At 51.7% G+C, this 15,858-nt stretch overlaps 1 protein-coding gene and 1 pseudogene across 1 annotated transcript; one reads left to right on the plus strand and one right to left on the minus strand.

Moving 5' to 3' along the window:
* Positions 1-446: 446 nt before the first annotated feature.
* LOC112890619 lies at positions 447-9,469 on the plus strand (annotated as a pseudogene).
* A 2,191-nt stretch (positions 9,470-11,660) lies between these two features.
* Positions 11,661-12,709, minus strand: LOC112889476 (glycine-rich protein 2-like). Its single transcript, XM_025956146.1, has one exon. The coding sequence runs from the start codon at positions 12,598-12,600 to the stop codon at positions 11,989-11,991; it is 612 nt and encodes a 203-aa protein (XP_025811931.1). The 5' UTR covers positions 12,601-12,709; the 3' UTR covers positions 11,661-11,988.
* Positions 12,710-15,858: the final 3,149 nt, after the last annotated feature.

Below are 15,858 nucleotides of genomic sequence, written 5' to 3' on the forward strand. Positions count from 1 at the left end.
TACGAACAAGGAGATGAATAATTGAATATAGAGAAAGAATTAGAAGGGAAAAGAAAAATAAAAAATAGAAGAAAGAAAGAAACAAGAAGAACACAAATCATAATAGCGAAACTAGCTTGGAGCCTGCCTCGGCCAAGAAAAAATGAGAACGAATCAAAACGAGAAAATAATAAAGATACGGAAAACCTCCAGTAGATCTCGTCTGCACAGTTGCAAAACTTGATTGCTGGTTGCTGCTTTCTTCATTGTTTGGATCTCACAAGAGGTCAAGATAACGGGCTCGTGCAGTTTTATGATTGGCTGCTACAAAGCTTGGCCTGATCCACTCAATATACATGGCCATTGGCCTATGGGCTGTTCTTGGCCCATCTAGCTATTGCGCTACACATATCTGGGATTATATTGGGCCGATCGACAAAATTGGCCTGCCGGTGCGTCTTCAGGCGATGGATCATGGAATTGTAGCACGAGTGATGTACAGCTGCTCTGAGTCCGGTGGCCCGGCCAGCTTCGTGATGGCCTGCCTGCTGACCGGCCGGCCGCGCGCGGAGAAACGCGGCGCCGTGTGCCACTCCCGCGAGAGCTGCAAGCCCTCCCGTACTGTGTGATCGGATAACAGATATGCTCATAACTGTGTGATCGCAGCTGCCGTCACGGTTGTAAAAAATGAGGGCGTTTCGTGACAGCCACAGGCGACGGGTCAAGATGAGTGCCACATCGATCCAGGCTGAGGAAGGCAGGCCGGCGGTGACTGCCAGGCTGTTGGTGTCCCCGCGGGGGGGGGGGGGGGGGGGGGGGGGGGTGTGGCAGAGGCCAATGCTATCTGAAGACCTTGCTTTTCAGTGGCAAAGAATTCCCAGAACCCAACAATAACATCTTTCTAAAAGTTCCCAAGGTGGCATTTGTCATTCCCAAATTTGCCTTCTAGGCAAAGCCTCGTTTGCAATTTTACTGAAAAAATGGCACCTCCTTTAGAAATTTCTCAGAAAAAGTTCAACTTCCTTACTTCGGCATTGACACTGCTTGCCGTTGAAGTCACATTAATCCTATTGGGTTGTGGGTTCTTCACAAATGGAAAAGAAGACCAGAGACTACAGATGTAGGGAGTATGATAATTTACGGCCAGTTCTGCAGGTTCAGCTGCAGGGAGTTACAGAAAGTGACCAATTATTTCCATCAAGAGTTGGATAGAGGCGGATCAGGAGTGGTTTGCAAGGGACTCCTTGGTGATGAAAGGAAGGTTGCAGCGAAGAAGCTAAGTGATATGATCCAAGGAGAGCAAGAGTTCAGATCTGAACTTAGCGTCATTGGAAGAATATATCATACGGATGTGGTGTGAGAATTTGGGGGTTTTGTGCTGAGAAGACTCATCTACTTCTGATTTCCGAGTTTGTCGAGAAAGGTTCTTTAGACAGAGTTCTGTTTGATAATCTGAACTTATCTCCTGTGCTGCAATGGAGCCAAAGGTACCACATTGCATTTGGGGTAGCAAAAGGACTGGCCTATCTCCACCATGACTGTCTTGAATGGATTGTGCATTGTGATATCAAACCAGAGAACATACTGTTAGATGAAGAATTCGAGCCCAAGATTGCAGATTTTGGGTTAGTGAAACTATTAGGTCGGGGAGTCGGAGCACAAATGCTGTCAAGAGTGCATGGGACTAGAGGGTACATCGCACCAGAGTGGGCTCTAAATCTTCCAATCACTGGCAAGGCAGATGTTTACAGGTACAGCTACGGAGTAGTGCTTCTTGAGTTGGTGATGGGTACTCGGGTTTCCAGTCAGGTGGTTCAGGGGGAGGGCGAGGTGGAGGTGGAAATGGCTGTTGGACACTACGCTAAAATTCTTAAAGAGAAATTGGCAAGCAAAGATCAGCCATGGCTCCTGGAGTTTGGCGATTGCAGATTGAGTGGAGAATTTGACTATTTACAAGCGGCAATGATGCTCCTGACTCAGCATTTCTCCAGATCACTCTCCAGTGTCCATGCAGATCAATCCTACCTAGTCGCCACTCGCCAGTACATGATGAAGCATCACGCACGTCCCAATGCACGCCACGGCGGCAAGGGGAGTAGGCGGCTTTGCTTTGCGCAGAGCCGCGTGACGGTTCCTCGACCATCACCCATCAAACTTCGAAGTCCGCCGCCGCCGCCCTCCGGCGAGACGGGCATCGTCGAGCCTGGGAACGGCACCTACTACTGCCTGGAATCAAACGGAAGCCTCAGCACCGCGCGGTCTGTGCGGCCGTCGAGAAAGCCGAGACGGGGGCTACGAGCAGGATGCTGGAGCGGGTATCCGCAGCGAGCCGCGCGGCTGCCGGCGGGAGGGCAGCGGAGAAGAGGGGGAGGTGCTGCTCGGCTAGGAGAGGAAGGCGAGCCAGAACCGGAAGTCGATGAGGCAGCCACGGCGAGGAAGATCCGGCAGGCAGCGGACGAGAAGGGGAGGTGGGTAAGAATAGCGCAAGTTCGTCGCCGTCGCCGGGCGAGGAGAGGAAGAGATTAAAAGAGCGAAGAGGGACAATTTTGAAAAACTAGATCCCGTATAAGGGGTTTATTGTAAAGTATCGGACCGCGATTAATAGCCACGATACGATTTAGGGGGCTTTATGTAAAATATTGGATCCAATCACGATCCATTTCAGGGAGCAATGTGATAAACGTTGAGGGTCTTTATGCAAAAACAAATTGGAGCTCAAGTCCGCCGCGGAAACGACCACTTCATCTTCGTGGCCATGGCGGCTCCGTACACCCAGAGCCCGCCTCGGTGCTCATATCTCGACATGCCCCATAGGCAAGAGCACACCCAGACGCTCTGGTGTCTGCTCCCACGCTCGAACGAGAAGAAGGGAGGAGACGAGGGAGACGGATCGACGATGGTCGGCAACCATGGGCTTCCACCATTCCTCCATTGCTGACTGCAGAGAAAATGAGGAGTGCTTGGCCGAGCTGGCGGGCGAGGCTCAGACGCTCAGAGTTAAATACCATGCCACGCCGGCCTGTCGCGCGGCCGATCGGCCCCTCCGCGCGCGCGAGCACCGGTAAGAAGCGACGGCGGCGGAGGGCTGCAAGCGCGACGGGCAGACAGTTGCTGAGGCCGTCGTGGGGCGAATCAGACAGCGAATCCCGCAGAATTCGTCCGAACCTGCCTGGCTGCCTCGCCGGCCATGACGCCACGCTAGCTGATTCGTCAAGCAGCCAGGTCGCCCACGCGGTGTCCGCCGGCCATCATGGAGATATCGGCATTGATCGAAGAGGATGCCGGCGGATTTGGAGAGGGACCACGCTGCCAAGCCACAGCGCAGAAGCTCATGACGACCACGACCAGGCCCGAATCGGATCTTCTCCGGTTCCGGCGCCGACCACGGCGCACAAGACAGGCAGGGCAGTGGAGGGCGCAACCGCAGGCCTTAGCTCCATTCCATTGTTTCGCTCTTCCCTCTGCTGGGTGCCCGATTCACGAGGTACAGGATAGGCATGGGACGCCGAAGCGGGTAAATCAAGCCTGCATATCCTCATCTCTTTGTGTTGCTCGCAGTCTGCAAGGGACTATGCTGCATTGGCCGGTAAATCAAGCCTGCATCTCCTTACCTCCGTGTTGCTCTTCCAAAAATGATACCTCTACCTGAATGTGCTTTTGTGGTTGCTAGTGTAAATTGCACCCATTGAACTGCACTGTTGGAGACTCGGATTGCTTGTGTTCTCTTCAGTAAAGTACATACTGATCTCCCAAATGGCCTATTGATTTTTTAATCTCATCGACTCTGGTAGGTTTTCAGGCGATCCGAATTTTGCGTATCTGTGTTGGAAGGTGGAAGGTTTGCTTACAATCATGGTCACATGATCGTTTTCAAAGACTCCCAAATGGTAGAAGTATAACAAGTACCTGCACTGGTAACTGTTTCTTGAGCAAGGACCAAGCATCTTCATCGAGCAATGGTTTGACATGGTCAGTTATTCACCTGACGAACTTAATTGACATAATCTTGCTATGAATTGGAAAAAGTGATGAATTGTAAATGAGCTTACCAGGATGCAGTGCAGGATCTGAAGCTTATTGAGGGCGTACAATAGGGGAGAAACTGGGCTTTCCACCGGCAGCTGCGAACAACCGAGGACGAGGCAGCGGTGAGCTGGTGACCGTAGGCGGTGAAGGTTGAGATGAGGATATGCAGGCTTGATTTACCCGCTTCGGCATCAAGGACCTTCATGTGCAAAATCGCTGTCTTCTTCAAAGATTCCTTTCTAGCTCTTCTCCCTGGCAGTCTTGGTTTCACGACAAATATGGGTGGAACGGCAGCAGGGATCTCGGGGACTCCCATAGAACTGAAACACCGGTTTGGTGTGCCATCCTTCAAGGTTTACAGAATTTCCGCGATATTACTGCTGTCCAAGTTGGTAATGGTCACCTCACGGCTTTCTGGCTAGATCTCTGGTGCGGTGACTACACCTTGGCCGAACGCTTTCCTGCTCTCTTCTCTCACTCCCAGCGCATTAACATCTGCTGAGCTTACCCTCTTCTGCTCGAAGTAGTGAACTCTGTAAATCTCACTCCTGCTGATACTGATTCGCGACATCTTCGCGGCTCTACCAGCACACGGTTTTCTACGGCCGCTAGCTACTCTTTTGCCTTCTCCCATCTCGAAGACGACGCTTTTGCACCCTGCATCTGGAACCCCCTTCTCGCTGCAGATCTTTCCTCTGGCAAGTTCATCACCATAAACTCAACACTAACTTCCGTCTGCACTCTCGGCGTGCTAACAACTCGGGCCGTTGTCACTTCTGTGGGGCTTTGGAGGATGTTCCTCACCTCCTTTTGCACTGTCCTAGAGCCCAAAGCTTCTGGTCCCTCTTAAACGTTTCTTCTCTCACCTTGTCCCAGATTGAAATCCTTTGGAATTTTCCTCTCCCGGGTCCTACCCTACCTAACCAAAAAGCGCGCTCGACCATTATCACCTGTCTCTTGTGGAATTTGTGGAAATGCAGGAACTCCAAGGTGTTCAACCAGGTGGGTGACTCGAATCGGGACATTGCAAGACGATGCTCTGCAGACCTCACCCTTTGGGCCAATAGAACTTCTTCCGCTGTAACGAAATTGTGTATTATTAACTGGAGCTCCTTCCTCCTTCTTATGTAATTTCCATGCCCTGTGTTGTTGCTGTTTCAGGTTTCTTTCCTCCCCTCTACCCCCTGCTGTTGTTGTATCCGTTCTGTAAACGCTTTCCCTTTGCTTACGAGAAATTTGGATATTTGACACTCTCTTCGTGTGGCTTCGTGAGTTCGACACTTTCAACATTGACTTCGCAAAATTGACACTCTCCTTATGAACATCTTGATTTCCTTGACATTTTCATTGTTTTATTGATTTTTACTTCCTTTTTCCATTAAAAGGCTAAGGAAGTGACTAATTTACCCCTAGAATATATTGTTGGAATTGAGCTCTCAGATCACTCTCTCACCACACCAGACGGAGGAGGAAGATGAACAATGCACGAGCACAGACTTGGCGACGAACGCCCCGGCCGCCACACGGCCTGTATGTTGGCTTGCTATCAGATCAAAGGACTCGACTCAACCTTGCACACAAGGATTACACGGCCCTTTATAACCCCTCTGACGACGCAGCGCCCACACAACCCACTGCAGCAAACTTGGCGCGCCGCACGCGCACTCCCCTGGCGACCCGGCCTTCGCCACGTCTGAGCCACGAACTCTTCTGTGAGAGCCGGTCTTCCGTTCTGCCCGCGAGCCATGTCGCGCTCTCCTCCGCTACTTACGCCATGGCCAACGGCTTCACCATCCTTGCGACTGCAACTCCTACTGAACCACCAGCACGCGCCGCACGTCATGCTGGACTCAACTCCGGACACGAACGCGAGCATACACACACGCACCATCCGGCTGAGCCTTCTACCATACCCAGAACGTGGACACACCAGCGTTCTAGCCTGACACAGACTCCCCCTAAACAAGCTAATTGACTCAAACGCGACACACACAGCACACCAAGTACCGACCATGGCGTGGTTTATTCCTAACATATATTGCCTTACCTGGTTGGCTTGATTAGGCAAATGAACCGTAGATTGAATCGGTGCCATCGTCACCAGCAGTTCCCCGCGCCGCCGGCAGTCCGGCAGCTCGTCGTCTGCGCCGTCGATCCCGTCCGGCAGCCCGCCGTCTGCATCGTTGATCTCGTCCGGCAGCCCGTCGTCTGCAACGCTGCCGTCCACCGCTGCCGCCGTCCGGCAACGACGTCTCCCTCATCAGCTGGCCGCGGCTCTCGCGCGCTGCCTGTGAGGCCGTTAGTGTTCTGCATAGGAGGCTGCCACCGCCGCCGCGCGCCGCTCACAGCTCGTCCTCTCGTGGAGTTCATGTGCAAGCTCAAGTTGGAGTTCATGTGCAAGCTAAATTTGGAGAGAGCGTGGAGGAGAGTAAGACATGCCTGCAGCTCGGGAACATCTGATGATGTTCAGTAGAATTCGATGGAATGATGAGTTCAAAGCTAAAAATACTAATGACGAGTTCACATTATGAGTCCATAGGCTCACTGAAATGAGTTTACAAAGCACAAAACAAATGAGTTCACAGCCTTATTGAAAAAGATTCAAAACTCACAGAAATTGAGTTCACACTGAGCAAAACTACTTGTGACCTCACATCTCACATAACTGTCACATTAATGTTTAATAGTCCAGATACTTCAGCTTCGATACATCACATAGATCTTCTTTGCTGGAGCTGCAGTCATCTTCTTTGCTGGAACTGTAGTGACCATCATGTCGGGAGTAGTTGTAGTGGTCTGAGAAGAAGTGCCGCCCTCTCCCAACAAGAAAGCAAGACGGCTGCACATCTCTGTTACTCATTTGTACACTGCTGAATATAGAGCTATTGTCATTGCTGCTTACCTTCTAGTGCCATACCCGGACTATGCAGTATTATTTGTTCTCTATTTAGGGTGCGTTCGTTTTCTAGGGTCTAAAGTTTAGACCCGTCAAGAGAATCTTGTCATTTAGAAGTATTAAATAAAGTCTAATTACAAAACTAATTGCAGAACCCCAGGGGTAATTCGTGAGACGAATCTAATGAGGTATATTAGTCCATAATTAGCGGATGATTGCTGTAGCATCACTGTGGCAAATTATGGATTAATTAGGCTTATTAAATTTATCTCGCGAATTAGCACCCATCTGTGCAAAAAGTTTTATAATTAGACTTTATTTAATACTTCTAAATGACAAGATTCTCTTTGAGGTGACGGGTCTAAAGTTTAGAGGGTAGAAAACGAACACACCCTTGGCGTGTTCGTTTCCTGGGGTCTAAAATTTAGAGGGGTTACATCAAAGAGAATCTTGTCATTTAGAAGTATTAAATAAAGTCTAATTACAAAACTAATTGCAGAACCCCAGGGCTAATTCGCGAGACGAATCTAATGAGGTATATTAGTCCATGATTAGCGGATGATTACTGTAGCATCACTGTGGCAAATTATGGATTAACTAGGCTCGTTAAATTTGTCTCGCGAATTAGCATCCATCTAAATTTTAGGCCCATCATATCAAAGAGAATCTTATTATTTAGAAGTATTAAATAAAGTCTAAATACAAAACTTTTTGCACAGATGGATGCTAATTCGCGAGACAAATTTAACGAGCCTAGTTAATCCATAATTTGCCACAGTGATGCTACAGTAATCATCCGCTAATCATGGACTAATATACCTCATTAGATTCGTCTCGCGAATTAGCTCTGGGGTTCTGCAATTAGTTTTGTAATTAGACTTTATTTAATACTTCTAAATGACAAGATTATCTTTGATGTGACCCCTCTAAACTTTAAATCCCAGAAAACGAACACACCCTTAGTCTTTGTGGGGTGCTAGGTTCACCTGGTCTACCTTTAGTATTGTTCTTCCTACGCTTTCTTTTCCTGCAGTTAATCAAAAAAGTTATTTTTTGTTGCTATGTGATAATTTAAGCTGATTTGCCTTTCTTTTAAAGGTTGGGGCACCAGTGGCAGTCTGGCAAAGGGGCCAGCGGCGGCGAGTCCATGGCCGCTGCCGCCATTTCCTTGTACCGATGGCTTCCGTGCTCTGCTTTGTTTGCGCTGTTTCAGATCTCGGATCTCGAGTGCAGGCCTGAGCAGACCTTCTCCTCTGGTTCCGGCGGTGACCTCGGCGCACACGACAGGCAGGTGGCAGGATCCGCAGGGTGGCGGAGGGCACAGCCGCGGGCCTTGGCGGTGGCACCATGGTCGTGGAGAAGATCGCTACAATGCCTCTGCAGAGCTCCACTATTCTCTCCTCGGCCGCCGGGCGCCAGTTTCGTGGGATGGGGAATGGCGGCGCTCCATCAGCGAGAGCATTCCCAGTCATAGCGGCGAAGGCATTGTGGAAAGGGAAGCAGGAGAGGAACACGGAGAGCGTACGGTGAGTCCGTCCGCGACCTAGAGGTGGTGGAGTTAGGCCGCCGCCGGCGGCTGGGCTGGCCGGGCGGGCGCAGGGGCCGCCGGGGTAACGGAGGACTAACCTGTAAAAGCGATATGAAATAGGGTCTTAAATGTAAAATATTGGATCCGATCCAGACCAGGGTTGTATTTGCAAATATCGGATTGCAAATTTACATATACACCCCCTTATTGGATCGCGATTAATAGTTACGATCCAAATTAGGGAGTAAACTGTAAATTTTGAATTGCGATTTTTAGAATTAGGCCCCTCCTCACTTTCCGCCACCAACGCGGCGGCGCTCCGGCGAGCCCCGCCCGCGACGGCCACGGGATTGGAGCGGGACACGCGCTTCCGCGTCGGGACAGCTTCATGACCCACTTCCAGTAGGCGGCGGCGCCCGTCGGGGAAACCATCCGCTGGAGCCTGGAGGCGCTCTTTCGGTCTCAGGGTTTGTTGGACGGTGGTGGTCCAACTCAAGCACAAGCACCCAACCCTCCGCTCCGCAGACGCCGGGATCCGAGGCCATGGTCGTGGCGTGCTCGCATGGCCGGCAGTTGCGGCGGACGAGCACGCCGCTCCGCGGCCGATACGGACGGCGAGCCGCGGACGCGGACGCCCCGCGCCGTCGTTTTTCAGCTCCATGTCCACTCCCTCCAACTTCAAGCTTTCATCAGATCATCCATTCCATCCATTTATCTGACGAAAATCTCAACATTGCATTCTGGCAATCCTGCGCAACGGAGGTCCACGCTTTCTGGCACGAGACTGTGTTCCTAAGCTAGGACTCCGTTGATGGCATGTCAGGCTGCACGCTGATTCGATTCGAAATCTCGGACGAAATTCATCGCTGATTCATGGTCATCTCTTGTTTTATTAGCTGATGTGGATTGTCGCCTGGCATTACCTGTTGTCTGAATTGCAGTTATGCTTCGTCACACGGTTGGAGCTTGGAGGAAGTTTTTCTGAAGATGATGCCGCGGAGCTGCGCTACCCGGTTCAGAGAGACCCGCGAGGAGATTGAAATGTATCAAGGGACAGTCAATTGCAGAAGCAGCCTGTTAATGAACTCTGGGCATGTTCGTCTCGTCAGCGTCCGAAAAGATCACCTTCCTCTTCGTTTGGTTCAAACAAGAAAAAAAACACCTTCCTGTTCGGCCAGAGTTTCTGAATTTTGATCAACTTTGGTTGTAGAGCGACCGATGTACTAATGTTTTTCGCCGCTTGAAGTTTCGTTTGCAGTGATCCCTGCTCCGTATATGGGACGCAAGCGGAAGCAACCAGATAACCAGATAAGCGTGATCCCTGCTCCGCAGATGGATGCTTTTTCTTTCAAGATGTCCTTGCGCTGCGCTCGCGTGCTGTGCGGCCGGGCTGCGCGCGCCGGTCGAGCCGAGCCACCGGTGCGTTGCGTTACGTGCGCACGTGCACCGGCCAACACGGCAACACCCGGCGGCGCGCGCACCCGTCCTCCGCCGCTCGCCGCCGGGAGGCGGCGGCGAGCACCGGCAAGGTCGATAATACCTGCAGCAACACAACGACCTGGCCGTGAACCAAAAGTTGGTTCAGGCGCGGCAGTCGGTAGACATCCACAGCCCACACAAGGCTTTTTTTTTTAAAAAAAAGAATAGCCTTGTGTCTGCAGCTCGAATTGACAGCAATGGATCCCTGGCATGTATTTTTACACTCTCAAGTTCTCATTTCTGAACCATGAAAACACAACTCGGTTGCCGTGAACCTGGCATATAATTTTTACAGTTACTAGCAGATTTCGTTTATGTGGATTCTTTCGAGTGACGTTTGGTGAGCCAGAATAAATGAGCTGCTCTCATGCTTGTAAATAATATTCTCCCAGTCCACAAATACAACGGATCTTGGGGTTCTACTTTTTTTTTTATCAACAATCTATGTAGGAGTACTATACAAGGATGACACACATTAACTCTTTTTTTTAGACGATGACACGCATTAACTCACCAGGGTGATTTCCTGCCAAATCTTATTTACTGTATGGGTAAGAGCATCTCCAACCATCTTTCTAAAATCTACTTTCTAAATTATTAGTTAGAGAGTTATTTGAGTAAATATCGTTTTCTATATCTTTACACTCCCCAACAGCTTTTCTATGAGTAACCATCGCTCTCTATCTTTGACTAGCAAGAAATCTGAAATAGAGGATGTCTATATTTAGATATCCAATTGAAGATACTGTTGAAGGATAACTTTTAACCAAAATCTCTATTCCTATGAAGATAAAAAGATAAAGATATAAAGAGTCTTTTGGAGATGCTCTAACCTGCCATCCATTCTCCTGATATGTGCATCAATAAAATATTATTTACATGTGCTTTAATATGGGATGCATGTTTCTTCCAATGTGAAACAAAACTGTCCTAAAAATCTTAAAATTGCTTATATTTTTGGAGGGAAAACCTAAACTGTCCTAAAAATCTTAAAATTGCTTATATTTTTTTGGAGGGAGGGAGGGAGTAGTTGCCAGCTTCCCAGCCGAGGAAGGGCCCCGCGGTCCCGCCCGGGTCGCTGACGTGTGGGCCCGACCCCATGCGTCAGTGAGGGGGAGGGGCAGCCAATACCGCAGGCGCGTGCCTTCCCCCGCCCCGGCCTCCCCCCAGCCGGGTCTCGTCTCTGCGTGGAGGAAACGCAGGCGTCAAGGCGAAGGACGGGGGAAACCCACGCGTCCACGCACTTCTCTGCCCGCTCGCTCTGTCTCATTAGCAACTGCCCCACGATGCGGACAAAACCGAGCCTGCCACTGCTGCAGGCCAGCCAGGCCCTCTCTGTCGCCAAAGCAGCCTGCGCCGCCTGATCCCTGCAAGACTTGCTTCTTTCAGCAGCTTTTCCCATCACCGTCCTCCTCTATCCGTCCCCATCCAGAAGACCAGAACTCTTTCCATCTCGCATGGGGATTGAAATCTCCCCCAATCTCTTGATCCTCTCTCTCACAACAACTTTCACCTCACATGGGGGATTTTTTTTAATTTCCGAACGAGCAATCTCATCACACGACACGGGCTGATTCAGTGAAGCAGAGAACGTCGTTGATCGCAGCACGATTCCACAACCACATCTTTCACAAAAAAAATTATTACACAAGTACATCACTCAGCAAATGCAACAATTAACGATGTTTGGATGCGATGATCAAACGAAGGATCCGACCAACCGAGCGCCACAAAACAAAGAACAAGGAAATCAACAACAAAGGGAAACAGGCATATAATCTGAGTTCCATAGATTACTACTCCATTCGATTCCATTGATAGATAGATAGATAGATCGGGCAGTGCCATCCATGATCATGGCTGCCTTACAGCTGACAAAAAACAGAAAAATTAACTGCTACTCCGAGACAGACGGATCCACATCATCACCACTTCTCCACACGCCTTGTTCTTCCTACTAGCGAACGACGACTCGACGGGAACGAAAGACTACTACTACTGATAGATAGATAAATGGCTATGACTTGATGCAAGAGCCAGGAGGTTGGAGCCGGACCGCTCCAACGTGGAGGCGCCGCGCCTAGCGCCTCTTGTTGGGGCACTCGCGGGAGATGTGGCCCTCCTCGCCGCAGTTGTAGCACCCGCCGCCGCGGCCTCCGCCGTAGCCGCCGCCACCGCCTCCACCGTAGCCGCCGCCGCCGCCATTGGAGCAGTCCCGTGCCATGTGGCCCTCCTCGCCGCACTTGTAGCAGCCGCGGCCGCCTCCCCCACCGCCGCCGTAGCCGCGGTCGCCCCCGCCGCCGTAGCCGCCGCCGTAGCCGCCGCCTCCCCCGTAGCCGCGGTCGCCGCCGCCTCCTCCGTAGCCGCGGTCACCTCCACCGCCGTAGCCGCGGTCGCCGCCTCCGCCGTAGCCGCCGCCGCCACGCCCGCCGTAGCCGCTGTCCGGGCGCTCCCCGCCGGCGAGCGCGCCGCCGCCGGGCGCGGAGACGTCGATGGCCTTGGCGCGGCCGTCGCTGTCGGCGCCGACGGTGAACTCGACGGCGTCGCCGTCCTTGAGGTTGGGGTAGCCGTCGGCCTTGACGGAGGAGTGGTGGACGAAGAGGTCCTGGCCGCCGTCGTTGGGGCTGATGAAGCCGAACCCCTTGGTCCCGTTGAACCACTTCACCGTCCCCTTCGCCCGCTCCGCCGCCATCTCCGCCCTCTCGCCGGACCGGAGCGCCCCCTCGCAAACCCCGGAAAACCCTAGCTAGCCTGCTGTGGAGGAGGAGGTGTGGGGAGAGCGATGCGAGGATGAGGGCGACCGGGCGGCCCTTTTAGAGGCGAATCCGGGGGGGCCGGGCCGGTGGCCTGGGTGCGGAGTGGAACCGGGAGGGTTGGTTCGCGAAGCTCTCTGACATGTGGGCCGTGTTTGCGGTGGGTCTACATGTCAGACACGGAAGATGATTACCCATGCATGCCACTCCCACCTACCACAACATCTCCAGCAATCAATGCGCCAGCTCGCTCCGTTTCGAACGCCACTTGAGCCGTCGCCGGGCTGTAAAACGAGAGCCGGGGAAAATATCTCGCGGCCTCGGCGCCCGCGGTGAAAGAATCGGAATGCAACTTTGGAACGCGACACCCCCCCCCCCCCCCCGCTATTTTTCTTTTTGTTTTTTTTCTGTTCGAGTACTAATGTTCTTGACGTAATTTGTTTTTGGAGGAATGTTCTTGACGTAATGACACGCTGATTTCTTTTGTGTGTTGTGCAACAAAAAAAATGAAAGAAAGAAATTCAGACCACGGAACAAAAAAAAAATGAGAGATGCTGTTACGCTCCAAATCAGACGTGGTGCTACCCCTGCCAACGTGACCGTCTCGTGCGTGACGAGCTCATGTGTGGCACGTGCCACGACATCAGGGCGATCAGAGAAGCGAATCAGTGATTGCATGCCGTTGGGAATGACAGTTTTGTTCGCGTTAAAACATTCGAGCAGGGTCCGAAACGAAAGGAGAACTTTTCTGCAACTGCCTCGTGACGGTGGTCTTGGCAGGTACCGCTGCCTGCATCGATTTAGATCCTGAAAGTAGATCTGAAAACCAAGGGTTTCCCGCGGAAATATGCGAATGGCAAAGACAAACCGCCCGTTAGTTTTAGCCCTGAGGCAAGGAGTATGGATTTTTTTTCGCAACTGTGCTTGAGCACATTTTCATTGAAAAAGGAGAGGAAAAAGCGTCTGTTCCATCATGAGCACCGGAGGAAAGGTCCAACCCTCAAGACACATAACAAAGCATCAAGGCTACGTTACACTAGTAACGGTTGGCTCCAGCTGCTTGAAGCCCGCAAGCACCCACTGACTCCACTTCCAGAGGAATTTGTCATGAACAGCAGGTTGGAGAGCAATGTTCCTCGTGGCGTCCCATATGAGCAGAGGAGTCTAAGATAACCTGAACAGTAAGCGCCCCCGTGATGTCTCTCACCCAACTATCATTTACCAGTCCTTGCGCCACCGGTCTCTTTGAAACAATTGGAGGCAGCTATCTCTCGCATTGCTACTCTCCTCCTCCTGAACCGACAGCGTGGCCGGGGCAGCAAGCTCACTCCAGCCCTGATGACAGGGTAGACAGAATCAAAGACCTCCGCTGGCAGAAACAGGACCGTCGCCTGGACAGCCAACCGTGGCGCCCCCGTTAAACGGCAAGGGCTCCCGGCTCAATTTCCAGAGGGACGGAGGCTTGGCCCATTTTGACTCCAACGGCACGGCTGTTTGGAGCACCAACGCTAGTTCCGCTCGCGCTTCTTGACACTGGCAATCCTGAATCCTGGCGCTTCTGGAAGAGCTTCGACTCGCCAAACGGCGCGCTCCTTCTGCATCTGCATCTGCATCTGCATCTGCATCTGCTAGGGGCTTGCTCTATTCAGGTTCGTACATCTTCTTCTTCAGCACTAAATATGCTAAAACTCATAGACAAGTTTGAAAAGCCATGCCGATCCATAACCATCAAACTGAGTTCAGATCACATAGGGGATTGGGGAGGGAGTCTCCAATCCAACAGAGTTCAGACACGAGGGGGTCGCAGGTCAGGCGAGCTTCGCGCGGTGGGCGAGCTTGGCAGCGCGGAGCTTCTGAGTAAGCTTCACGGGGGTGCTCCGCCGTCCGTGTGCGCTCGCCGGAGGCGGAGACGAAGCGGATGCTACGGCGAAGGTGAGACGAAGAGCGGTCGGAGATTGACGGGAGAGGTCACAGACCGGGCCTGGCTTTGCTACTACGGCCGAATTTCACGTGCTAGCTAAGCCAGGCCAGCGGGCCTTTTTTTGCATTACCAGAGACTGGCTAAGTGGTTGTACAGGTATCCAAACGGACCGAGGTTGTATCACTGGAGCCTGGCTAGGGCCTTATGCACCCAACCAAACAGGCCCATATTCATCTGGCCTCATCGTCCTCGGCAGCTTATTCACCAAGTCCCATCTTCCAAAGCCGCCAGGGATCCTACGGCTCTGATCTACACTTACGCTATGATTCTATAAAGTACTCCCACATATTGGCTTCCTTTGTGCATCCTTGCCAAGCAGCCATGGCATTTTCACCATACTCATCCCGTTTCTTCTCGTGTCATCCTCCATTGCTCTTGCAAACCACCGCGTCTCGCGGCAACCTTGCAGTGCTTCTCAGCAGCGGCAACCTAGTCATCACGGGTTCAGATGGGCACCTCTGGAGGAGCTTCGACTCACCGACTGATACACTTCTACCATGGCGACCAATGACTCGAAATAGTAAGCTGGTTTCTGCTTTCACTTTCAGCCTGATATTATGATCTTATTATCATGGAGTACCACTGTTTCCTTTCGTCTATCTGAAATTCGTCAAATGCCGTTTGCATTTTCGTTCTGATGAAAGAATGCCTGTTAGCGAAAGTCGTCAGTAATCATCACTCATTACTAATAAGTAGCATCAGCTGACAGTTTAACATTTTTTTTCCATGATTTATGGAGCAAGGGTACTAAACTAAAGAAATCAAATGAACAAACTATACATGACCCAAAAGAATCGACGATTGCAGGAATTGTAAGAAAAAGATCACCGTTGCTACTTGCGAGGCACTAATTGGTGCTTGCCTGTCCATCGATGCTGCTACCAAAGCACTCCACGGTGACGAACTGATGGTGCTCACCCATCCACCTCAAACCCTTCTTCTCTGCAGCTCTAGCACCATACCATCACCCCGGCTCTGCATCATCACCCAATCATGCTCTGCCTCCACACCAGGTGCTAATGCAGAGTAATCCCCAATGACTGCAACAGAGTACAAAACATTGCGCATGTCCAAGTGCCAGGGCACTGCCTCCACTGCGGGTGAGGAGGCTCTCCTCGCGGATCCGTGTGACGGCTCGCGAACCAATCAGACCGAGGCCGGGAGGCGGCAGCGGCAACCATCGATTTCCGCGGCGCTGAGAACTGAGAAGACGAAG

Source organism: Panicum hallii, chromosome 4 (assembly GCF_002211085.1).
Source record: "Panicum hallii strain FIL2 chromosome 4, PHallii_v3.1, whole genome shotgun sequence".
NCBI classification, from domain to species: domain Eukaryota; kingdom Viridiplantae; phylum Streptophyta; class Magnoliopsida; order Poales; family Poaceae; genus Panicum; species Panicum hallii.